The sequence below is a fragment of the Euleptes europaea genome, chromosome 4 (genome assembly GCF_029931775.1).
Source record: "Euleptes europaea isolate rEulEur1 chromosome 4, rEulEur1.hap1, whole genome shotgun sequence".
In the NCBI taxonomy this organism is placed as follows: domain Eukaryota; kingdom Metazoa; phylum Chordata; class Lepidosauria; order Squamata; family Sphaerodactylidae; genus Euleptes; species Euleptes europaea.
The window spans coordinates 79,216,607-79,241,021 of record NC_079315.1 but is presented as its reverse complement, the minus strand read 5'-3'; the positions used below and the strand labels follow the sequence as shown (position 1 = coordinate 79,241,021).

The window sequence follows — 24,415 nt, the reverse complement described above, 5'->3', positions numbered from 1 at the left end:
AATACTGAAAATGTAATGAGAAACACAAGATAGGTGCTGTCACTGCCTCATAATTTAAAGCTATTTGTTCATTTCACTTAGAAGCAGAAGAGCTGAAGAGTTAGTTCCACTTATTTGCAGAGTCAAAAGGTGCAGAGGTTTAATAACTCTAGAGGGGTAGCCTCGCTAGTCTACTGCAATAGAATTAAACTGCAGTTTGATGAAGTGAGCTTGAATGCATGACAAGTTAAACTGGAATACATTTTGTTAGTCTTTAAAGGTGCTATTGGACTTTTGCTGAATTATGAACAAAGGTTTGTTCATGATGAGTCCTTGGACTCTTATCCTTCCTTCCCATCCCATAGCTGGGAAACTGATGATTTCCTAGTTTGCAACTGGGTGCAGTTCGTTGTGATGTCCAAAGCAGGCAAAACAAATTATGGTTCATTTTCTCACCTACAAATCACAGTTTGTCATTTCGTTGGATCAGGACATTAAAACAATCTGTAGCTAGTTGTGAACCAGGAAGTTTTCGATATTTCATTGTACATGAAGGGAGGAGGAAGGGAATGTGCCAGCTCCAAAACTTTTAAGGTTTAACATTTAACAGTATGGTGTCCAGGTCAACCAAACAAAAACAACCAGCCCACCCTCATATTCATAACTGAGAGAAATGTTAACCCTCAGTCACTGCTCCAATTTGCTCATGTTGTAAATGTATGCAATGCATGCACCTATACTCCAATTGTCACATTGAGCTGATGTCTCCCTTCCTATCAAGGCGTCCCTCATTTTTACTTAATGTTGAATTAAGGTTATGTCTCAGAACCTCATATCCTCCTCAAACGCTGTACTTTGAAGGTCTTCTAGTCCCCACTAGAATTGCAATGTAATTCTCAAGCTATTTTTGACTTCTGTATTTCCATCCACCATCCTTCCCTGCATGAAATGGATGTCCTAGCTCTCTTTCCCTGTATATTTCCATTTCTACACTCTAACTTTGAGCTCAACCACCATAAAAATTTTATGTTGGTAGCCACTCTCTTGAGCATACAGCAGACAATTTAATAATCTCATACTGAGAGCTTTAAATTGCAGAAATGGCAAAGCTAGGAAATGTCTACTGTAAAATCTTAGGGAATCTAGCATGATTCTTTGCACTTGATCAGCTGATTCTACCACACACAAATATGAGTGTCTTGAGAAATAGTGATATTGAACTACCATTAAATTAGACAACAGAAAGCTAGTTTAACATAGAACTTAATATTTCAGCCTCATTGCGTTGTATTGTAGCTACAGAGAGATCCTCCAGTTATAATTGTAACAGATTTTATGCTATATTTATATTCACTACGAGTAGTTTATAAAGTGATTCTCTTTAAATATTAGGATAAATGGTCTTTTAAATGACCTTAAGGATCAAATTCAAAGCCAGCGAAAATGGACAGAAAATGAGCTAAGAAGATTTGAACAAGACCAAACCTCTCTCACAAATCAACTTCTTGGCACCATGAAAGACAGACTGGTAAGAATATTTCTACCTACTATGTCTACTGCAAACGAAGAACTATGGAATTGCCATTACTTGATAAAATTCAACCCTTGCGAAAATGTACTAATAACAAAAGATTGAGCACCAAGAGGAATTCTAGTTAAAATATTCTCAGTGATTACAAATGTACAACAATGCTCTTGTGAGCAACAGAGATTGTGTATGTGTGAGAATTCAGGGAAATAAAAAGGTGAAAAAAACTGTGAAGGAAGAGCATAAGGACACTTTTCCTGTTTCTAATAGGACATTAGAATGTGGTCTGTTTTTATTGTTAGAATATCAGTCTCTATCATTCTCATAATATATTGGGCCTTGTATTTAACATATTGCTATTAAGACAGAAATGATGTGATACTTGTATGAAAGGGAATGTTCATACTATTAAAAATATATTAAGTATGCCTTATGTTTTGGGTGCTGTTTATTCCTGTCACAGAATAAAGTATTATACACATGTTTTAATAAGTATCCCACTGATGGCAGGGTGCCTGTTTTTTCAAGGAATGGCATTCTACATTTCAGTTTTGGTTCTTGGCCCAGACAGGCACTTAAATAGAGTGTTTAGTTTCAGGAAATCCCTGTTCCAGGATCAGAGCTTAATGTTTATCTGATTAAAGTTCTTGAGCATTATTTCTGAGGCAGTGTGAAAGGGTCATTCTGCAACAAAAGTCACAAAAAAGAGAAAATTGTATGTTTTAGCACATCCAATATATTTATACATACGAGTTTAAAAGCAAAATATCCACTAAGATGGACTAAACCAATGACATTTTACAGCAAATTTTAAATGTCATATTTTGTATATTAGCATTTTTTAAAATCCACCCCTTCCCAATAATGCAAGAGATGCACCTAGAGCCATCACTCTTTTAATATACTTAAAATATTTGGAGTTGAAAGAATCTGAGATCAGACTAAAAATAGAGTCGGCAGGAAGAGGAGGTAAACTGCCTGATCACGTGGCTTTGCCCCATTGGGGAGTGAATTTGCTGGTGAATTTTTCTGGCTAGGGTGTGTGTGTGTATAAGTAGCCCTGTGGTTCAGAGTGGTAAGCTGCAGTACTGCAGTCAAAAGCTCTGCTCACAACCTGAGTTCGATCTTGACAGAAGTCGGTTTCAGGTAGCCGGCTCAAAGTTGACTCAGCCTTCCATCCTTCCGAGGTTGATAAAATGAGTACCCAGCTTGCTGGGGGTAAAGTGTAGATGACTGGGGAAGGCACTGGCAAACCACCCCGTAAACATAGTCTGCTTAGTAAATGTCGGGATGTGAAATCACCTCATGGGTCAGTAATGACCTGGTGCTTGCACAGGGGACTACCTGTAATGACCTGGTGCTTGCACAGGGGACTACCTTTACATACATACATATATATAAAAAATATATATCTTTTTTTGCAACAGTAATGTAAAATGTACTTATGTTGTAGATCAATAAAAAAGAACAAGTTTACTGACATTAATTCAAATGCAAGAAAAACTCTTTAAATACCCCACCTTGTTCTGAGAGGAAACAATGTTCAGCTCTTAGAGATGTGTGAACAGTACTCAAATCAAGCATAGCCGTTTGGAATAACCTTATTCAGTGCCATTCACACGAACATAGGTCTGGATGTTATTTACCCCTTAACTTCTAATTTCCACAGCTACTTTCCCCCTTAGCTAGGCTACAATGGTAGAGAGAAAACAGATCTTGTCTAGTAAAAAGCAACGTGACATATCACAATAATTGTTATAATTGGAACTGCTTTTCATCTTCCTTTCCTCGAAGTTGCATCTGCCCTTAGGAACTGAGTAATCTATTGCCCAGCCCATGTGTGTGTGTGTGTTAAGTGCAGTCAAGTTGCTTCCGATTCATGGCGATCCTATGAATGAAAGTCCTCCAAAACGTCCTATCTTTGACAGCCTTGCTCAGATCTTGCAAATTGAAGGCTGTGGCCAGCCCATATGTACCCTCAAATTTAAAAGGGCATTAGAAAACATTCACAAGTCTATTTTTATTTTTGAAATATGTTTTATCTTTTTGGCAAGTACTTACATTTTGGTGCCTTTCTGTAGATTTAGTAAAATTCCTTAACAGAACCAGCATAGCCGTATTGGATGTAAGGCAGTCATTAGAAACACTTAATCACAAGTAAGGTGCTGTCCCCCCGCCTCCTAAACTGGCATTGGGGAATATTTCACCAAGATTAAATTGTTTACATGTTTTCTATGCAACCTCCATGACTGCACTTTTCCATCACCACAAATCCAATGGCTCTACAGCTCTTAGTCATCTATTACTGTTAACAAGGCTTATGACTCACAATTTTTTCTCTGAAGTAAGGCAAGAGGCAATTTTTAAGAAAGCAAGGGCTCTAGAGGGGAAATATGGGGACAGGGCATGGTGCATCTTCCTTGTAGGTCTCATGAGCTGTGAGAAGACATAGAGTTAGTTTTTATATGCCGACTTTCTTTACCTTTTAAGGAGAATCAAACTGGCTTACAATCTCCTTCCCTTCCCTTCCCCTCCCCACAACAGACACCCTGAGAGGTAGGTGGGGCTAAGAGAGAGCAGAGAGAACTGTGACTAGCCCAAGGTCACCCAGATAGCTTCCTGTTTGGAGTCGGGAATCAACCCAAGTTCTCCAGATCAGAGTCCACCGCTCAAGTGGAGGGTAGGGAATTGAACCCGGTTCACCAGATTAGTCCACCGCTCATGTGGAAGTGGGGAATCAAACCCGGTTTACCAGATTAGAGTCCGCCGCTCATGTGGAAGAGTGGGGAATCAAACCCAGTTTACCAGATTAGTCTGCAGCTCTTGTGGAGGAGTGAGGAATCAAACCCAGTTCTCCAGATTAGAGTCCACCGCTCCTAATCACTACACCATGCTGAGCCACCTCCATAGCTTTATTGGCTTCCACTGGTGACTCTTCTGTATTGACTTCATATCCCTAAGCTTCACAGCACTACCTGTGACCTCCCTAACTCAATGTACCTCTGACCTCTACTTTGTTCACATCACTACTTTATCTCTGCTTTCCAAGCCTCATGACCCACTCCTGGTGTAGGATTGTATTAACGGCCAAATTACATGATCCATTGAGCATTCACAACTGGATTCACCAATATATAGTTTAACATTAAAAAGTAACCTCAGGGAGCTGACATGGAATAGGGGCCACAATAATGGAGAGAATGAGCATTTAAAGGGCAAGATTATCGAAGACAATATAACAAGATTCCTTTTATTGTAAGTTTATTGATTTTTCATAATGCATCTTTTAATAGGAAGCAGTGGAAAAGAAAATGGAAGAAGGTTTTCATTACTTAACCAAAAGGATAGAAAACCCTGATAAAACGCTGCGAATTGAAACAGACCTGAGTCAGGTGAAAAATGATCAAAATAAACTCCATGCAAGAATTATTAGATTTGAAAAAATGATGTGGAATGAGCTGGAGGAAATCCAAAGTGAATATAGATCAGGTGAGGGTAATTTGTTTTATGGTAATCTTTGTGATCTAATGTTCTCTTCTCCCAAATGTGATTTCGCAATCAGAAGAAATTCCAATAATTTACAGACCAGGAAGAGATAAAGATTGCATGCAACAATCTGAATTTATTTTATGACTTTGCATAAAATGCTTTATGGCCAATTTCAACATTGTCTTTCAAGAGAGAAAGTCTGTCAAGCATTTATAGCTTATTCCAACTGTTAATCAAAGAAACAGCTATAGATTTAAACCAGTAACCTCTTTCCAATGTCCATTTGTTAGAAAGAACTTGCTTATAGCAGATGTTACATTTACTGTGACATGAAGATGTATGATGATTTGTCATAATTGCACCAATATCATCATATTCACCCATAGGGAGATTACTTAATAATCTCAAAATACAATGGTAAGGTTTCACAGAGAGAACATACATACTGGTCAAACTTGTGCATTGTAAAAGAACTCCATGTGATGTACATTGGCTGTCCCTGAGGATACATTTGCTTAGACAACTGTAGCAAGAATATCCCCCATCAGACCTCAGAAGCTAAGCAGGGTCGACCCTGGCAAGCATTTGGATGGGAGACCTCCAAGGAATACCAGGGTCATGACGAGGAGGCACGCAATAGCAAACCACCTCTGAATGTCTCTTGTCTTGAAAATCTCACCAGGGGTTGCCATAAATCAGATGTGACTTGAGGGCAAAAAAAAAAGTGTGGGGGGGGGGGGAGACTGACAGTGACTTCTCCAAGGAAATGGGAAGAGTCAGGAAGGATTTAGGTCTTCTGGAGCATATGACTCGGGGGGGGGGATTTAGCAAGATAATCCACACTACTACAGCATTTTCAAGGGGGGGAAACCCTTCCAAATGTTCACTCTTCCCAAAGAGTAATGAAATGAAAAACGATAAGCCCAGAGGTAATTTCCTTGATACAATCCAAGGAATATGCCATTCTTCCTTCACTAAGGCAGACAACCAAAAGAGACATATGACGAGATCAAATGCTAATGCATGGAACATATGTATATTTAGGCATCAAATTTAACTGGTTACATTACAGTATTTCTATGGAAACAGCAAAATGGGGACGATTGTTACAGTTATAAAGGATTTTTAATCTCTTCCATTTTGTTGTAGCTGTACAGAAATATTAACATATTTTCATGAAGGTATGAAATTGAATTCTAACATCCCAAGAAATCACAGCAGTAAAGTTGAAATTGGCGATTTTGCAGCATTTCCTAATACTATAGAAAAATTCAGGAAGGCAATGCACCTTCATGACCTGAGAGCTATCACTTTCGCATCTTCCCCTTCTTCTAAGTAGCTTGGAATGACATATATGGTTCTCCCTTCTTCTACTTTAGCCTAACAACCTCTGATTTAAGTTAAACTGAGGCTTTGTGACTGGCCCAAGGTCATCCAGTGAATTCTTGGCTATGCTGGGATTTGAACTCTGGTCTCCCCAGTTCTAGTATATATTCTAATGACTACCATTAGTAGTAAACTCAGTAGGCACCAAAGAAAGTGCTGTGTATTTGAAGGATAGCTGAACAGCTTTCAGGAAGAAAAAAATATACAGTCCAGACTCATGTTGGTCATCCTAATTTAAAGCATGCCTGTTCTTTACCAGGATTTCAATCCATTCGTGATTCTCTTGATGCACTCAAACAAATACAGACAACCAAGCTAAACTTAGAAAAGGAGAAGTTCAAGCAAGACATGAAGAAGATAAGACGAAAAATAACTGCACTCCAAGAAGACTGACGCTTTTAGCATCTGCAGTTATTCCAGATTGAACAATTACTACAAAGGTTGATGCAAACAAAAGTTTTCAAATCCTAGAACATCAAGCTTGTTTCCTTAGTATCCATTGGCCATTGGTAAACATAGAAGTGTTGCAATAGACCCCAAGAGATCCAAATGAAAAGTCACTCTGGATAATACTCATGCATTACAATTTATATTTTGGACAAAATAAAATTAATCTGCTAATGATTTATAATTGATGTAAAAACAAATTGCTTAGCGTATTTTGGAAATTCGTTATTAAGCCTCTAGTGTTACAGCTGGTTATTTTCAAACCATGAGCTTGTTTAATGACCTCCTGCAAACTGGAGAACAGGTGACATGAGGGCAGGCCGCCAGCGCCTGGCTGGTTAAATAGCTGGGGTGGGGGAGCAGGGCCCAAGTGGTCCCCCAACCTCCCTGCCATGTGGCCTCTTTTGCCCAGCTCCCCTCTGATGTGTAAAACAGGCACCGGCTATGGGCTACTGTGGCCCCACCCCCTGCGCCACCCACCCATCCCAGAAGCCTCCCCCCTGCTTGCTCCCCAACCCTGCGCTGCAAACGCAGCTCCGGGTCAGCCTGGGGGCTGGGGCTTCCTGCAGTGAAATGTCATAACCATGTGCCAAAACCACTGCTAAGAGAGAGCCATTTCCTAAGGAAAAATCAATCAGAATTTATGCAAAACCAGCTTCTGTGACTTCAACAACAGAGTTACAAATTCAAACAATTAATCTGATGTTTACAGTGTTCTGGCTACAGATTTGTTTTTTCATGAGGTTTTAGTTTTGGCACAAATTCTCTGGACAGGAAAAAGACAAATAATCAATAGTGTAACAAAATGCTTAGAAATATGGTGGGGTGGTTGCATAACTGTAGGAGAGGAAAGGATATGTTCCTCCATGCCATTTTGCAAGCAATTCTCTCTGCATTCACTCTTACTAAGAAATTACAGATAGATACACTACCATTTTTACATTATGAGATCAAAAAATATCTGAACTCCTAATTGTCTTGGGACAGGCTCTACTACAAAAGAATAGACCCTGGGGGACAAACATCCCTAACACATGCAAATGGAACTAATTTCTTGGCCTTCATTCAGGCTTTCAAAAACCAATCATATAAAACAAATATTCTTGAAATTAATAGAGATTGCAATGGTCATCAGTAGAATTTTTGATTTCCTGAGAAGCCAGGAGCCTTATTTTACAAGCATATTACAGAGGCATTTTTAAACTTCAGCTCCATGCAACCTCTTTAAGATGGAGTTGTAGAGTGTGCAAGAGAGCTGTATCTTGATATACTTAATAATGATCTTTTTTATTGATAAAAATTAAATTGTAAGTCCCTGCCATTTCCCCCTCCCAGTCCGGAGTCCTCGTCTGGAGGCCTGGTCTACAACCATAAAAACCTATTGGTAGACCTGGCCTCCGGCTGAGTCCCATTGGGAGGCCAGGTCTACCCATTGGCTTTCTTGGCAGTAGACCTGGCCTCCGGAGGCCCATAGAAGCCAATTGGTAGACCTGGCCTCTGAAGGGGGACTTTTTCCCCCTCCTCGGAGTCCAGGTCTACCGGCAAGAAAGCAGTGGGTAGACATGGCCTCTGAGGAGGGAAAAAAGTAAGGCATCCATAAAATTAAATCATGACAATGACTGACAAACACTGTACATTTTCCCCATCTGCATTCTCAAAACTCTGCAGGGGGGCTTATTGTTGAGTTGTGCATCTGAGTGGCAAATCCAAGGCAAAACCTCCCATTCATAAATGGCCAATAACCCCCATGCAGAGTTTTGAGAATCTGGATGGGGAAAATGTGCATCTGAGTGGCAAATCCAAGGCAAAACCTCCCATTCATAAATGGCCAATAACCCCCATGCAGAGTTTTGAGAATCTGGATGGGGAAAATGTGCATCTGAGTGGCAAATCCAAGGCAGAACCTCCCATTCACAAATGACCAATAACCCCCATGCAGAGTTTTGAGAATCTGGATGGGGAAAATGTGCATCTGAGTGGCAAATCCAAGACCTCCTCCTCCTCGCCACCGCCTGGGCTCCTTCCTACCTTCCCTCAAGACCCAACCCAGGACTGCCCCGGGCGGACACTGACGGGCCCCGCACCCCACTTACCTCCGAGCCCGGGGAACAGGCGGCGCAGTGTGGCGGGAGAGCTGCGTGGATGGAGCCAAGCCGCGGTGCTAGGCCGAGCAGGGAGGGGCGAGCGACTGGGGCCCCGACAGCCATCCCCGACGGGAGGGAGGGCCGGAAAGGCATTCTCCCGGCAAGCATGCTGGGGCTGAGAGGCGAGACCAGGAGCAACCCGGGCCAGGGCAACGCCCCAGCGGGTCGGTGCGCAGACGCCGACAGCTCCAGCACCCGGCGGCCCTTATAACAAGGGAGAGGGGAGCCAAAGCGGGGCGGCCTAGAGGAGGCCCCGGGGGGAGGTAGCTCTTGGGCCGGCCAGCGGGAAGACGGGCCCGGAGGGACACCAGACGGCCCCCCGACCAGACCACCCGCCGGAGAGGAAAAGGGCGGGGCTGGAAACCGGGAGGGCCCTTGGAAGTTCGGGGAAGGTGGAAGGGGCGGGAAGCGCTTCAAGCCCCTGCCGGCCAGTTGGGTGGGACTGGAAAGAGCTGCACTCAAGGGCTCAAAGAGCCGCCTGCGGCTCGGGAGCCGTGCTTTTGCGACCCGTGCCTTAGGCTATAAAATATCTTTCTAAAATCTCATCTCAAAATATTCACCTGAGTCATGGATGCAGGATCGCCAGTGTGCCAGCACAACACACAGCACATCATTTTAATACACCAAGGCTTTCGATTGACATTTATAAGACTTAGAGATAATTAATTCAAGCACAGTAATCTCCTAAGGTACATCATGATCACTTTTCAGACACCGAGAATACCCCAGTGTTTAGATCTATTGCATTATGAAGTCCTAAGGTTAATGCTGTCTAGTCTAGCAAATATGATAACAGTAAAATGACAAGCAAAGATGCTGATGCTGACCATAAAACCCCACATTCATTGAAAACCCAGAACAATTAGATTCTGGCGCCTTGGAGTTTAAAGAAGTAAGTTCTCTGGAGGACCAATGGGGGAAAGCCATTGAAAAAGGCTTCCTGAGAAAACCACATTTACTTTATACCAGTAATTACTGCTAAAGAAGCAGTGCATTATGCAAGATATTAAGGGCCAAGAGCAAAATGAAACTTGATGTTCAACAATTAGAGCAGCATTGTTGCACCAGAAATCAAAACCAACCAACGTATGCTTTAATATGAGCATTCATAGGACTTTCCAGCACTTGACAACTTTGAGTGATATCGATGGCACAAGAACAGGAGACAGTAGAGAAAATTCATTCTTTTTAATTTCCTGTCAATACTGAGATAACAGAATTTGAAATATCATTGCAATCTTGGCATAGCAACCAAATTGCAGAAGTGGGTGCAAAATAAGAAATGAACACTATTGCACATTTTATATTACCAGGGGGAGGCAACCCTTACCTCCATTTCTAACACCTCAAATCTGTAATACAACTTTGCTTGCTTGGGAAGCTGCATAAGGATTAGCCTTTACCTAGCAATAAAATGATACTAGTACGCACAGCAAAAGCTTCTGCTGCTTTAGGCACTGGATACTTGAATGATTCTGCTTAATGCACAGAACACTGAGGCCATGTTTCAAAGGCAGAAATGTGCTCTACTCTGTATTGTAGCTGATGCCAAGCAAACACCACTCCTGTAAACGTCTACAGGTGCTAACTAAATGTTAAGCTTTGCTTAACGAACAAATTTCAACTGAATTAATTCGGAGCAGTATAACTGCAGCTTCCTTTTAAAACATGTAGGAAAATAACTGCTACTTTTTCCAGGAAAAGAGGAACCTTGACTTTAAAGAACAACGGCTACTAAGATTGGGGGGGGGGGGGGAGGTTGTCGTGAATATCTGTCCATGTCCTCAATGAAGTTCACGTTAGGAGGATGCTGCTGATGACAGTTTCTTGTCTAATTCCAAAGTTCGAAAATCTCCATTAGCTTTGGCATTCCCGATAAGAGCCTGCGGAGAATGGGGAAGGCAAAGAATAAGTTACTGGTAATACTTAAAAGATGCAGTGCTCTGTAACAACTGGGCAATTAGTTATACTGGGTGTATGAGTGCCCAAATAAACATCAATGGTTCATGCTACAAATTTATGAGAGTACTTTATTTATAGAAAGATGATAGCTTTTTATAAAATAATTGTAGCATCAGCTTTACAACTGAGTTTTGCTTTGAACTTTTTTTTTTGCTGAAGTACAGAAACTTTCAATTACCAAATATCCCGGGAGGCCGAATTACTCTCCCTGTGGTTTCTGAGTGTTTCTATTTTTAGTGCTAGGTTATTTTCTTGCATAGAGACGATCCACCCTGGCTAATATAAATGGCAGGACATTATTAACATATGATATTGATTCTAATATACTCTAGATGTTTTAACCACTTTTATGCAGAAAAACACATGGTGGTATATGTGGTTAAAACACAAATCATATAACACATTTAAAGACAAACATGAATACCGACATCACTAGTATTCTCCAGATATTATTATAAGACTAATCCACTTCAACCAAGTATGGAAAGCACTTGAGCGTACTAAACAAGTCAAAACTGCACCAAGTTATAGTTAAATTGTGGAACTCCCTGCCCCAGGATGTGGTGATGGCTGCCAGCTTGGAGGGCTTTAAGAGGGGGGTGGACATATTCATGGAGGAGAGGGGTATTCACGGCTGTTAGTTAGAATGGATACTAGTCATGCTGCATACCTATTCTCTCTAGTATCAGAGTAGCATGCCTATTATTTTGGGTGCAGTGGAACACAGGCAGGATGGTGCTGCTGCACTCGTCTTGTTAGTGGCTTCCTAGAGGCACCTGGTTGGCCACTGTGTGAACAGACTGCTGGACTTGATGGGCCTTGGTCTGATCCAGCAGGGCCTTTCTTATGTTCTTATGTTATTCTAGCTAGTTGTGGCACAGCCTCCGCAAAAGTTTTGTCCCACATTACAGTAAGCAACTAAGCTTCCCGAACACTAAGATTTCATGTACTAATCTCAAACAACAATCAAGAATTACATGAATTTTCGAGCTTTCTAAAAATTTCATAGATGAAACTCAACAAGCATTCGTACAAGGGGTGTTCCTTACATCTATTAATTCGTAATCATCTTTGGCGTGTAAATGTCTTAGGAGATACCATCGGGCAACTGAAGCTACAGTTTTTGGACACCCCAGTTGATATACCACCTTTTCTAGCATGCGACGAGTTTCCCTACAAAGAAAACAGAGTAGACATAATACACAATAAGAAAACCAGGATGACATTTTGTACCATTATTAAGGGTTCAAATTACAGTTTTCCATTCCAAAAAGATGCTCTTTACATTGGTACAGCAAGTTTTCAATTGAATGTGAGGTTTACGTGACCCTTATGTGACACTATGCAACCTCTATGCAAAAGAATATACTGAACTTCTCCATTAGAAAGTATTAAATGCTCAGAGGTAGTCTAAGGGTTTCTTAATCAACATCAGATTTCTTGAATGGAATCCAAATTTACATGCAAGCATGTATAGTTTCCATTCTGAAAGAGGAAAACGACAAGTTAAGTTTGTAAAGCATCCCCTCTTTGACAGTGGGAGCAGCTGCACTGGAAACAAGAACAACAAGCTCCAGTTGGAGGCACTGTTTACTTACTCATGCAGAGATCATTTCTTTGAATCTTGGCCACTAAGGTTTTTTGTTGTTGATTAGAAGCAATTATATACTTATAGAAAATATCTATAGATCTCACTATAGAAGAAAAACTACATATTTATTTTTATGGTTTAGCTTAGTATAACTAAAGGAGCCCCGTGGCACAGAGTGTTAAGTTGCAGCACTGCAGTCAAAAGCTCTGCTCACGACCTGAGTTCGATCCCGATGGAAGTTGGTTTCAGGTAGCTGGCTCAAGGTTGACTCAGCCTTCCAACCTTCTGAGGTCGGTAAAATGAGTACCCAGCTTGCTGGGGGTAAAGGGAAGATGACTGGGGATGGCACTGGCAAACCACCCCGTAAACAAAAGTCTGCCTAGTAAACGTCGGGATGTGACGTCACCCCATGGGTCAGGAATGACCCGGTGCTTGCACAGGGGACCTTTCCCTTTTTTAAAAAGTATAACTAAAGCACTAATACAGATAAACTTTATAAAGTTTACCTGTATTAGTGCTTTAGTTATACTTTTTAAAAAACTTTATAAAGTTTACCCCCACACACACACACATATGTATACATACAGGAGGACTTCCCAAAGGCTGAGCTTTTCCATCTTAAGACACATCCTCTAGCTGCTCAAGCCTTTAAAAGGAGCTGCAAACTGGTCCTGCCTTTCACCTGGGGAGAGGATTCCACCAAGGGTTGAGCTTTTCTACCTGTTCTGCTCTACTACCTGGCTGCTTGGGCCTTTAGGGAAAGTTGCAACCAGTGGTGTTTCATTGATAACTGTTTATATTCTTATTGAGAGGTGTCATGCTTGTTAGATGGCTTGGGTATTCTTTTCGAAGAGAAAGGTGGGATATAAGTAAACTAACTTTTCTGAATTAGATGGTTCTAGGGTATGTTTCATTAATTATATTTTCTTATGATCAATGCATAGATTCTCAGGTCACGTGCTGACGAATAACGTACCTTGACCCCATTTTGCGGTTGTACTGCAGTAGCGCTTGTAAAAGGATACCCACTGGACACAAGGAAAGTTTCAAGCCTTCCGTTGTGGCTTCTTGAATCAAAGATGTCCAGTGATCATTTGAAATATTAGCCTTCAGCACAGAAACAATGTTTAGATCACAATGTCATAATCATAAATGGTTTAGTTATGATCCATGCATACCCATACTATTGTTATTTTGAACAAACACTTAGAATTTACTGTGTAATGAATTGCTTTCTAGACTTCTTGACAGAAGGGATATGAAACATCCAAGGCTATTAACCTTCCTAGAATATTTTTTTAATTCTATTTTCAGCTTCCTATAGAACCTTTTTAAAAAAATAGACATGTTACTTCATGGAGAAACGGCATTTTGCAAATTTATGTAATCCAAGAAGAATCTCTTGATTTGCAAAGATTATGACTTCAGGTCAAACTCCTTAGTTGCATCCACCATTCTGAAGCTCATTTACCAACTATATTTAAATGAATGAAATATGCTCGATAAGCAATTTTGGAATCCATTGACACAGTTGGATACACTTGTCTTGGTTCCAATGGGATGGCGAATAAGCATATCAGCGACTAATCCAGGACTACACAGGGTTTAGCAACATTTGGTTAGTTGGAATAATGGAAGATCAAAATCTGTTTGTCCAATTAATGCTCTGAAATGACAACTTGTGCAGTGTCTACCTCAGACACAAGTGAGAAAAAACTCTTACTTGCAGAAGCTTTGCCTCAACTTGATAAAACAGAATCCTTCTTCTATCTTTTCCTTCACATTTATAAGTGAGGTTTGAAAAATGTTGGTAATGCTTATGTAGCTCACTAATACAATTATTTTCGAAGCACATCTGCTATAAAAATTGATTAGTGTAAATTACCCTGTCCTATTTATATGGGCAAAACATCTCATGCAGACATTTTCCTTGATTGAACTTGTAATCATAAAACGAGAAACACTGTACTACATTTTAAACTGAGATTACAGCGATCGGTTCATTTAAATTTTCCTACCATGCAGACTTCCAGGGCAAGTTTAGCAAGCCTTAGTAGACTAGAGAGCTTCCCACTCCAGATGCCTTGCTGGGATGCCAGCTGCAGACTTTTTCGGTAACACATCTCGGCAGCCACCATCATTCTTTGGGACTGATACACTTGTGCCAACCACTGAAGAGGAAAAAAACCCAAAACCAAAAGTTGACTGTATTGGTCTTGTATACTCTGTTCCTAGTCTCAAATACATGGAATGTTATTTTAAAAAGTAAAGATAGCTAACAGTTAAGATTACTTTAAAGCAAAAACATCAAATGCAAGTATCTGCAGAAATGTCCCACTGTTCTTTAGTTCTAGAGAAGTCTCCTCAAGGGCATGTTGGATTTTAGTGAAAGGGCAAGGAATTAGTTTAGATTGGCATCCAAAGCTAAGATTGAAAAAGTAAACAAAGTTACTGGATGTCTCCTACCCCATCCCTCTGAATAAGTCCCACTGCTGATAAAAGAGCGTGAGAAACCCTGCTTCATGAAACGTTCTTCAAGAAGAGTTCATGCAGATAACATCTATAAGCCAGTATAGGCTTACAAACACAGGCTGACGCTAGCCAAAATGGATTAGCAAAACTACTAGAAAAACAAATTACCCACAAAGACGACTGCACCATTTTCATCCCACCATGATGCCATAGGATATACTGGCACTCCGCTAACTGACCCACATCCATTTCAAAATATACCAGCAGGAGCTGATCATGGTACTGAACAGCTAAATCACCCTCCTTTCAGTCTTCTCCATAACTTCTTTCTGTCTGATGGACAGCAGCAGCTTCAGAAGGCATCCTTTGAATCTTGTCACCAGACTCAGCTGCGCCTTCCTTTTCAGCATGGAGTTATCCTTCTTTATAACTGCTGTATAACCGCTGTTTTGTAACTTCTTTATCCTTCTTATAACTTTTTTTCTCCTTCCTCTGCGCATCTCTCATTTAAACTACTATAATTTCATTCTGGCCTCTGGATAAGTCACCCAGCTTTGGAAAGTGACTACTTAAGTCACTTCCCACCAACACTGCTTGAGTAGGCTCCTCTGCTCTTCCCATCATGCCCCTGCTACCTCCAGGCAATCTCCCTCTTCCACACACAGCCCATCAAGTACTGAGCAGCATCGAAGTGACCTTGCCAAGCCTCAACATAATTTCAGTCTTGGACAGAGAAGCCCTTGGCAGCTAAGGGGCTCTATGTCTGAAGGAAACAAAGATACAATTGCTCATGAAATTAACTATACAGCTGTTTGGTGTTTTATGTGGTTGCACTATGGAGGTGGTGTGCAGGATTCTCACCCATCTATGCTTAAAGAGCCATGTATACTAGTTCCTGACAGGACAGCTTACTTCAAGGCAGAGCAGTTGCCTGGAACTGTGGCAGCTCCATTTCTCCTCAGGCAGTGGCTTGGATTCAATTTTAATTCACCACAGGCAACTGGGTGAGCAGCTAAACGAAGATCTGAATTAATCTTAGTCTTGCTGCTACAAATGCACTCATTTAACCTCTACTTTGTGTCTTCACAATAGCTACCCTTCCACTCAACTGGAAGCTTCTAGATCTCTCTTTTCAAATTCATCATCTGTTTGACTTGGCACTATCTCCTCCCTTGTTTCCATTTACATTCTCCTCGCTTCTTCCATTCTGTACAAAGTTATGTTACGTCTGCTCCCTTTGCCACTAGGCTTTCTATCATGCTTGGAATCCCCACCCACCACTCAATCCCTGGAATATTCCCACACTATTTGTCAAGAATGTTTATCTCAAGACACACTTTTGCTTCCCTCCCCCCAGACAACCCTAGCCTAAATTCACCTGAACTGCTGCAACTACCTGGCTGTAGCCCTCTACTCAAGACCAGTCCTCAACTCTTTTTCCATTTTCCATCTTGTCCAACTTACATACACCTTAAATTGTCATTATGGGACAAATAAAATCTGTGTCGGCTGTAAACGGTGACAAATTATACTTGAGCTTGCGCTGCCCCTAATATGCAGTTTACCAAAGTGCTTTTCAAAGCAGCACCTCCAGAAACAAAAGAAACCTGGGCATATAAGCTACTATCATTTTCCACCATCAGAAAAGCCCCTCCCTGGGCAAAAGGCAAAGGGGAGAGGGTTTTCCCGATTCCCTCCTCTGACTTCAGACCCCCACTTTGGCCCGCCCCATCCCGCTTGTGAAGATCTTCAGAGGGCTCAAGGGGCGGCAGCAGAAGAAGGGAGGTGGGGAAATCTTCTATGTGCTTCTGCTGTTCAGTTTGTTGGACACAAGTCCTCCTGTATAAGGACAGACGTCTTTCAATTCCTACTACTGTATATGGACCAGTATTTTCCATTGTCTTGCTGGTACCCACAGCACAGTAGACTTGGTTTTCCTCCCAGCTTATAAAGATGTTAACAAGGGACTGAATAGCTAAACTTTATTCCACATCAGAGGAATAAAAAGAAAGAAACCGGCACAGAGCTAGTAAGGTTAGGCCAGATGCACTAGATGTGCCTACATCTATCACATCAAATTTGTTAAGCAAAGTTCTGTTATGTAATATGACCGCCTATCAATGATTAAGCAGGAACAGTGGAATTTTGTCCTGCAATGGTTCAGTATACAGCTCTTTTCTGAGCAGGTTCACTCTCCTTTTATGGCTCAGTTAGTGGTACAATTCACTAGTAACAGAACTGGAAGATTTGCAGTAAGGGAAAAAAAAAGATGAACGCATTGAAATCTTTAAATGCTACAGAAGGTAGAGATTCATGCTCTAAAGCTCTTGTTAGCTTGAAACAATGAAGCAATGGCTCAGGGACTGGGTATTTTTTGCCCTTCTAGTCTTGGGCCTTTGATGTTTACAACGTTTCTGCTTTAAAGTACTGAAGTGAAAAAGCCACATTCCCTGGGCAAATTATCCAGCGCATTCAGGTGCTCAAGAACACATCAAAAAGAGTATGCAAGATTCTAAGGGTCAATTCGAAGAGACACCAAGAACTGATGTGCTGAGGCAAGATTCGTTATTTACATCTATATTCACCTCCTGGCAGCCATATCAACCTGCACTGACTTAAGTGGCATGATGTTTGCAGGCAGAAAGACTGACTCCACCTGCAAAGTACGTATATGAAGCATGCAGGTGCGAGAGTATACGCTTGCACTTTCCCAGTATGCAGCTGTGGATAAGAAGAGTTGGTTTGGAAACTTGAAAATGCTGCTCAGACATGAGTCTCTCCTTTGGTAGCCTTGGACAAAAGTGTCTTTTAGCTCCTCATGTCTAAATTGGAAATAGTGATCTATGTCTCAGAATAAATAATAAATGAGGACTGGAATGTATTTTGAATGAGGAGAAGAAGGAGGAGAACAAGAGTTGTATTTTGAATGAGGAGAAGGAGAAGAAGAATTGGTTTTTATATGCCGACTTTCTCTACCTTTCCTTCCCCTCCCCACAACAGAAACCCTGTGAGGTAGGTGGGGCTGAGAGAGTGTGACTAGCCCAAGGTCAGCCAGTTGGCTTCATCTGTAGGAGTGAGGAAAACAAATCCAGTTCACCAGATTAGCATCCACTGCTCATGTGGACAACTGGGGAATCAAACCCGGTTCTCCAGATCAGACTCCACTGCTCCAAACCACTGTTTTTAACCACTATATCATGCTGACTCTCTAATACTGATACTAATAGTAATATGATTATGTATATGTGTATGTATATATATAAAAACTCTAATGATGGGTGAAACAGGAAGAGCAATTTCCACACCTTCTCCCTCCTCACTGCAGACTCCCCACCCATGTGGCGATTAGACTATGCTGGGATTTACAGCCCCGGGAATAAGATTTCCTGAGGTCAGAAAGGTCTGATGAGGGAAAAGGAATGTGGGAAAGACTGCAGGATCCATCCCCATGTGTGCTGCTTTCAGCCCATAGGAAGAAGTAATAAAACATAACAAATAAAATATTAATGCACAACACCATACTCAAGAAGCTAGTGCTTAAATTGAATTGATGCTGTTTACATAGCATCACAAAAGAGAAAGCAAGCATTAATGGACCAGAGACCTCAAACCTCAAGTAGTCATAGCTGTAGGAACAGCCAATGATACAGAAAAATAAAGTCAGCAGAGATGCTTATACCTATTTCAGAGAGTTGCCTGTTTGTGTTCAAGTCATTTTATGGTACATTACCTTATTCGCTTCATTTCATTACTAGACCCAACTATAAAAATGCAGTGCACACTGGCATTATGCAACTTACCTTCTTCCTTGGCCATCTAGAATTTTTAGTAACTTTTTCCTCCCTGGTTTGCACTTCAGATGCTATGCATTTTGTTCACTATGCTCTCCTTGCGACCAACTGCAATATGGAGGACTTGTTTTCATTTAGATAGTTTTCTCACCTAGCCTATCCCTAATGTTCTGATGGTGGTATGGTGAGGGGGAGAAGGCTAGAGGGTTGCACAGGGGAAGATTATAATGTGGAGTATCCCCAATGACACTAGATGGTAGCCAAACCTCTTCCACCTTTAACAGTTTTATAACTTTACACCTGTCCTTATAAAAGAAAGAAAAAAATCACACCAGGGGGAGTATTAAGATTTGGAAGAACTGTACTGCCTACCTTCCGCATAACTGATCAGTGATTTCAGCTGAACTTAGTTCCAGGTTATGTTAGTATTAGTTCTCAACTCCCAGATTACTAGCTGCTATTATTACATGATACGAGGAACAGATATTCAGAACCACGAGTAAACAATACCCATACTTACATGCCAAGCTGTAACTGAAGTGGAGTTGGACATCACTGCCTTTCGAAGCTCTTCCAAGATGGCATCAGGAAGCTCTTTGTGAGACTGCAGAAGTGGTTTGCACTGAACTTGCCTTAAAAGCAAGTACAAAGTTGGTTGCTCAGGGAAAAGTTTTAACCCCTAGAGGCAAAAAAAAAAAAAGTTTAGCATAAGAAATAATTGGAAAGAGTGCCTTCATGTAAACTTGTGAGACTACTAGGATCTGGGTGTTCTTGACGATCACAAAAGGTGTTGGATGAGTGAGGAACCAGGGTCAGCACACTCTTTATTTGGCCAGAGCACCAGGCACTGGACAGTCACTCATTTTGACAGAAAATTTGCAAACAATCCTCAGGAGAATCTCATTTTGACCCAAAGGTAACGTCATTGACAACGGTCCAAACCACAACCACGCTCATGACATGCTTTTCAGAAGAGCTTGGCACATTTGCTCTCAAGTATCATTAGGTCTATACATTAAAGATCAGTACCCCTTTAGTAACTAAGTGAATTAAAATATCTCAATACTTGTGATAATTCGAGGCACATCATGTGCATTTCCTTGGTCTTTTTTGGCCTACCTGATTTTTTGAACTTAAACTTGGGCAAAGAACAACAAGTCAGAAATCTAAAGGCAAAAGTTTTATTCTTTCTGGAAGTCTCTTGAATTCTGACATCATACCCAAAGATCAATAAAACATATACGTACAAATGAGGGGAAAACAGATACACGCAATTGCTCTAGAAATACAAATTTAAAACCCTTCCCAGGCAAAATCTAAATCACATCCACATAGCATACCCAATCCCAGTGACTCATATGTGCCAGGGGCCTCAGCTCATGATGATCTATGATTCATATCTCCACAAATCTGATGGGGATGATGTGTGACAAGCGGTTCCAGTTCGTGTAGCATAACTGGCCTGATTTGGGGAGTGTTTGGAGAAGGGAAAAAAGACCTGTACTTTCCAAAATGCTGCTCACGCTTCTTTCTGTGAGCTTATAACATTCCATTGGAAGTAACAGGCTGCTTCCAATGCACATCTTTTGGCTCACGAAGACAACAGAGATGGTGGGCAGCAAAGTTAGCCACTGCGGTAATTTTAATGCAGATCATCCTTTCTAATAGAGTGAGGGGTACTAAATTCAAACACATACAACTCATCTCTCTATTGTTTCCTGCCTGAGACCATACCTTTGTACACAGGGCCTCAGCTTCCGAGGTTCTCCCAGACTCATTTAAGCCAGTAATAGCCTGGAAAAGGGACCATTCTTCAAGCGACCGTGCATGGGAAGCTGGAAAATTCTTTCCTTTAGCTGGAAAAGATGCAAAATGCATGATCACTCAAATTGAAGAACTAGTTCCCGTACAGATCTCAAAGCCTAGACTGGAAGGAAGACAGAGATGACAGATTACAGCAATCTTTGAGGTCTTATAAAAATGCATTTCAAATATTCACTCTTTAGCCTCTTGACAGCAGTGCTGGGCCTCAGGGGCAGATGACAGTCATGATCTCTCCAGTCACATGAACACATGAGGCTGCCTTATAGTGAATCAGACCCTTGGTCCATCAAAGTCAGTATTGTCTACTCAGACCAGCAGCGGCTCTCCTGGGCCTCAGGCAGAGGTCTTTCACATCACCTACTTGCCTAGTTCCTTTAACTGGAGATGCCAGGGATTGAACCTGGGACCTTCTGCATATCAAGCAGACGCTCTACCACTGAGCCACAACAGCCCCTCCCCACAAGCGACCCAAGCCCCTCATGGACCACAAACTAGCTTCTGCATTCTGCTGCAACAAGCAATGCAGGTAAGCAAAGAGGAATAAAACCTGCATTTGTTAAAATCTGTTCAACCATGTCTCTTGGAGATTTGACAGCGGACGTAAGAAATTTCCCCGTATTTATTGAAAACATTTTTAGTCTATGATGCACCACATGTATTGTCATTCTCAGTAATAATTTCAAATGAGAATCATGGTTAAGGCACCAAAAGGAAATCTAAAGTTTTCCACAAAGTCAGATATTTGTAAAAAAAAAAAAAACCAACCAATCTAAATTCTAAAAAACCCAAACAAAAAACCCAAACAAAAACAAAACAAAACACAAACATCCCCCAAACATATATAACCCCCCAAAACCTTACTTTTAGCTGAAATTGTCGCTACAAACATCTTTTCCAGATTTGTCCTCTTGGGATGTGTATTATTCAGACATACAATTGTATTTTCAGCATAACAGGCAGCCAGAAGCACTGCCCAAGCAGCAGGATCATCTGAAAGAAATATGAAGCAGTTGCCTTTTCCCAGGTACATCAGCTACACAAATGAATATTGCCAACACTGCATGGTGATTAGTCCATAAAGCTTAATAAAATGGAAAGACTCCCTGAATGGTTGTGTATTCCAGACCCTTGTCATGTATTGTTCAGCTGTCCATTTTACCACTGGGCTCATATTAGACTTATTGCTCCCCTGATAAGCGGATTCCCAGATAAGTCTGTTGTTCCTGTCTAAGAAGCTTCTGATGGGGGAGACTCTTCATTTTTCACTCCCCACTGCCAAATTTTGCGCCATCACAATTAAAATACGCAAAAACAGGGTGGAAAAAACTGTTTAATTCTTTTATACTTTCAGTAATTTTAAGATGGTAAGCCTACCTTTGTGTTATGCATTAATATTTTATATGTTATTAATATCAGAGTTTACAAATTACAATTTTTGTAATTTGTATCAGTTTTACAGTCTTATCAAGTTAGATAATTTGATGTACCAACTTCTGGCTGGTCTTCCAGACTTCTGGCTGGTCTTCCAGACCCTTGAAAACTCACATGGTAAAATGTTAATTCCTTAAAGAACCACATTATAGAACCAATTCAGTAGGAGAATAAGCACTGCAGTGATTCTGAATACAGGAACTGGATACATGCACAGCCTGAAAGCTTAGCATTCGTAGGACTGTTTCACATCATCCCTACAGGGATTCACAAAAGGACGTAAGAAATTTCAGAGTCTCATAACCAGGGCTATTCTTTCGATGTTAAGAACAGAGTTACTCATAAACATTCTACCTCAGTATTCAAGGGTCAGCATTTCAACAGTAATATAAAATGCAGTACTGAAGAGCAAGGTATGAGCATCACTCAGCATTTAGACTTCAATTTTTACACCAAAGGCTTACCGTATATACTCGCGTATAAGCCGAGTTTTTCAGCCCAAAAAAAGGGCTGAAAAAGCCGGCCTCGGCTTATACGTGGGTCAATATGGTAGAGGGGGGAGGGAGGGAGGAGGAGGGAGGGAGGAGGGAGGAGGGAACTTACCGCCGCCGCCGCTGGGCCCGCGTCGTTTCCTGCCGCTGGGAGCGGCCTCCTGCAGCTGCGCGGAGGCTGCCCCGGCTCCCGCCCGGCCGCGCCGCCGCTTCCTGGGGCCTGGGCCGGCCTCCTGCGGCTGCGCAGAGGCTGCCCCGGCCCCCGCCCGGCCGCGCCGCCGCTTCCTGGGGCGGCCTCCTGCGGCTGCGCAGAGGCTGCCCGGCCCCCACCCAGCCGCGCAGCCGCTTCCTGGGGCCGGGAGCAGCCTCCTGCAACTGCAGGAAGGCTGCCCCAGCCCCTGCCGGGTGCACCACCGCCGCCACCAGGGCCGCACCGCTTGCTCCCGGGAGCCCGTCAGGTAAGTCTGCGGGGGGGGGAGGGGTTATAAGCCGACCCTCGGCTTATACGCGGGTGCCTAATTTTTCCCCATTTTTGGGGTGAAATTAGGCACCTCGGCTTATACGCGGGTCGGCTTATACACGGGTATATACGGTATGTCAGTTTCCATTAAGAAATGACAGAATAAATGAATACCTAAACTGCAAGCCCTTTTCTCCATTACCCTTGAGGACATGAAACTTTTGGTCCAAAATTTGTTGTACAGGTGCTTCAATCCCCCCCCCAACACACTTTGCCTCACCTACCCAAGCCAATCCCACTCTCATACTTACATCCAATATCTATTTCAGTCTCACTCAAGGGGAGGATCTAGCCCTTCCTACTGGACCCCTCAATCGAGAGAGGCACGGGGTAAGATTACGTTTTTCCATGATCTGCTCCTATATCTATGACATCCCCCTTTTCTAACAGGCTACAAAAAGGCTTCTTCATTCTCTCGTGCCTGCTTCCTGAGCAAGCTAAGAGACTTTCCTAGCACTTTGTCTGCAACCTGCCTACTCTCTGCCAAACTGCTGTGGCTTCAGCTTCAGGGCTGGTTCCCTTTCCCCATCTAACTCTGAGTTTAAGGAAACACCCAAAAATATAGCTTAGGGGAGGTGCAAGCTGAAGTTCGTAAACACAGACTTATCATCTATGTTTAATAAATTACATTCTAACCAATAGCTTTTTTGCAAAGTTAAATGTTTACAGGAAGTATTTCCAGATACTGAAAGCACTGCTTAAGAAGTTCAATGACCCTTTTACAATTCTCATTTGGCACACAGAGAAAATGGAGGTAGATGTGTGAATTGCTTATATTTTCTAACAGCTGCAACTGAGGATGTTATTAGGAAAATTTCTATTGACTTTGCTTACCAAGAGGGGATGACTGCCTGTAAATTTATTTCTCTACACATCATAATAAATGTTCCAGCCCAGGATATCCAGTCTGTCTTTGGTAAAACTAATATATTATGCTAGCTGTGTCCTTGAATTCTGCTTAAAATTAAGGGTTTAATACAAACAATTCTTAATTCAGAAATAATAATGATAATAATGATAATAAAAAGTCACCAGGAGAAAGATGTGCTGCCTTTTGGATATTCTTCAGTGCATTGTTCTTTTCATCTTCAGCTGTGTGATAGCCTAATGCCAACTGATTAACTGCTGTATTCAGCAAGGCTTTCTAAACATGGGAAAAATAAAATACAGGTACTTTAATATATTCTTTTCTAATTAAAATTATCCTTTTAAATCCACCATGTCTTTTTGAGAGGGGCAATACTAACCTTTCCATGGTTTAAACCAAGTATGTGAGCAATAGTTCCTGCCACAGCCCCACCCTGCAAGATAAAATACAGATTAGGTTAAAAATTTTAGTGCAGAAAGAAAAGATGACTAA

At 41.6% G+C, this 24,415-nt stretch overlaps 2 protein-coding genes and 1 non-coding gene across 3 annotated transcripts in view; 1 reads left to right on the top strand and 2 right to left on the bottom strand.

Moving 5' to 3' along the window:
• Positions 1-6,824, top strand: part of FAM81B (family with sequence similarity 81 member B) — a 32,748-nt gene extending 25,924 nt beyond the window's left edge. The window contains exons 6-8 of the mRNA XM_056848766.1: positions 1,372-1,507; positions 4,801-4,996; positions 6,642-6,824. Of these exons, the coding sequence (XP_056704744.1) occupies positions 1,372-1,507; positions 4,801-4,996; positions 6,642-6,775 (466 nt within the window). The 3' untranslated portion in view covers positions 6,776-6,824. The remainder of the gene's footprint in view (positions 1-1,371; positions 1,508-4,800; positions 4,997-6,641) is intronic.
• Positions 6,825-10,752: 3,928 nt separating this feature from the next.
• SKIC3 (SKI3 subunit of superkiller complex) overlaps positions 10,753-24,415 on the bottom strand; it is a 58,558-nt gene continuing 44,895 nt past the window's right edge. The window contains exons 32-40 of the mRNA XM_056848651.1: positions 24,303-24,356; positions 24,088-24,199; positions 21,475-21,603; positions 20,524-20,645; positions 19,310-19,468; positions 14,545-14,697; positions 13,503-13,633; positions 11,985-12,108; positions 10,753-10,856 (exon numbers count right to left, since the gene is read on the bottom strand). Of these exons, the coding sequence (XP_056704629.1) occupies positions 10,773-10,856; positions 11,985-12,108; positions 13,503-13,633; positions 14,545-14,697; positions 19,310-19,468; positions 20,524-20,645; positions 21,475-21,603; positions 24,088-24,199; positions 24,303-24,356 (1,068 nt within the window). The 3' untranslated portion in view covers positions 10,753-10,772. The remainder of the gene's footprint in view (positions 10,857-11,984; positions 12,109-13,502; positions 13,634-14,544; positions 14,698-19,309; positions 19,469-20,523; positions 20,646-21,474; positions 21,604-24,087; positions 24,200-24,302; positions 24,357-24,415) is intronic.
• Positions 20,993-21,067, bottom strand: TRNAI-GAU (transfer RNA isoleucine (anticodon GAU)). The gene has a single exon. It is a non-coding gene; the product is annotated as a tRNA-Ile (tRNA).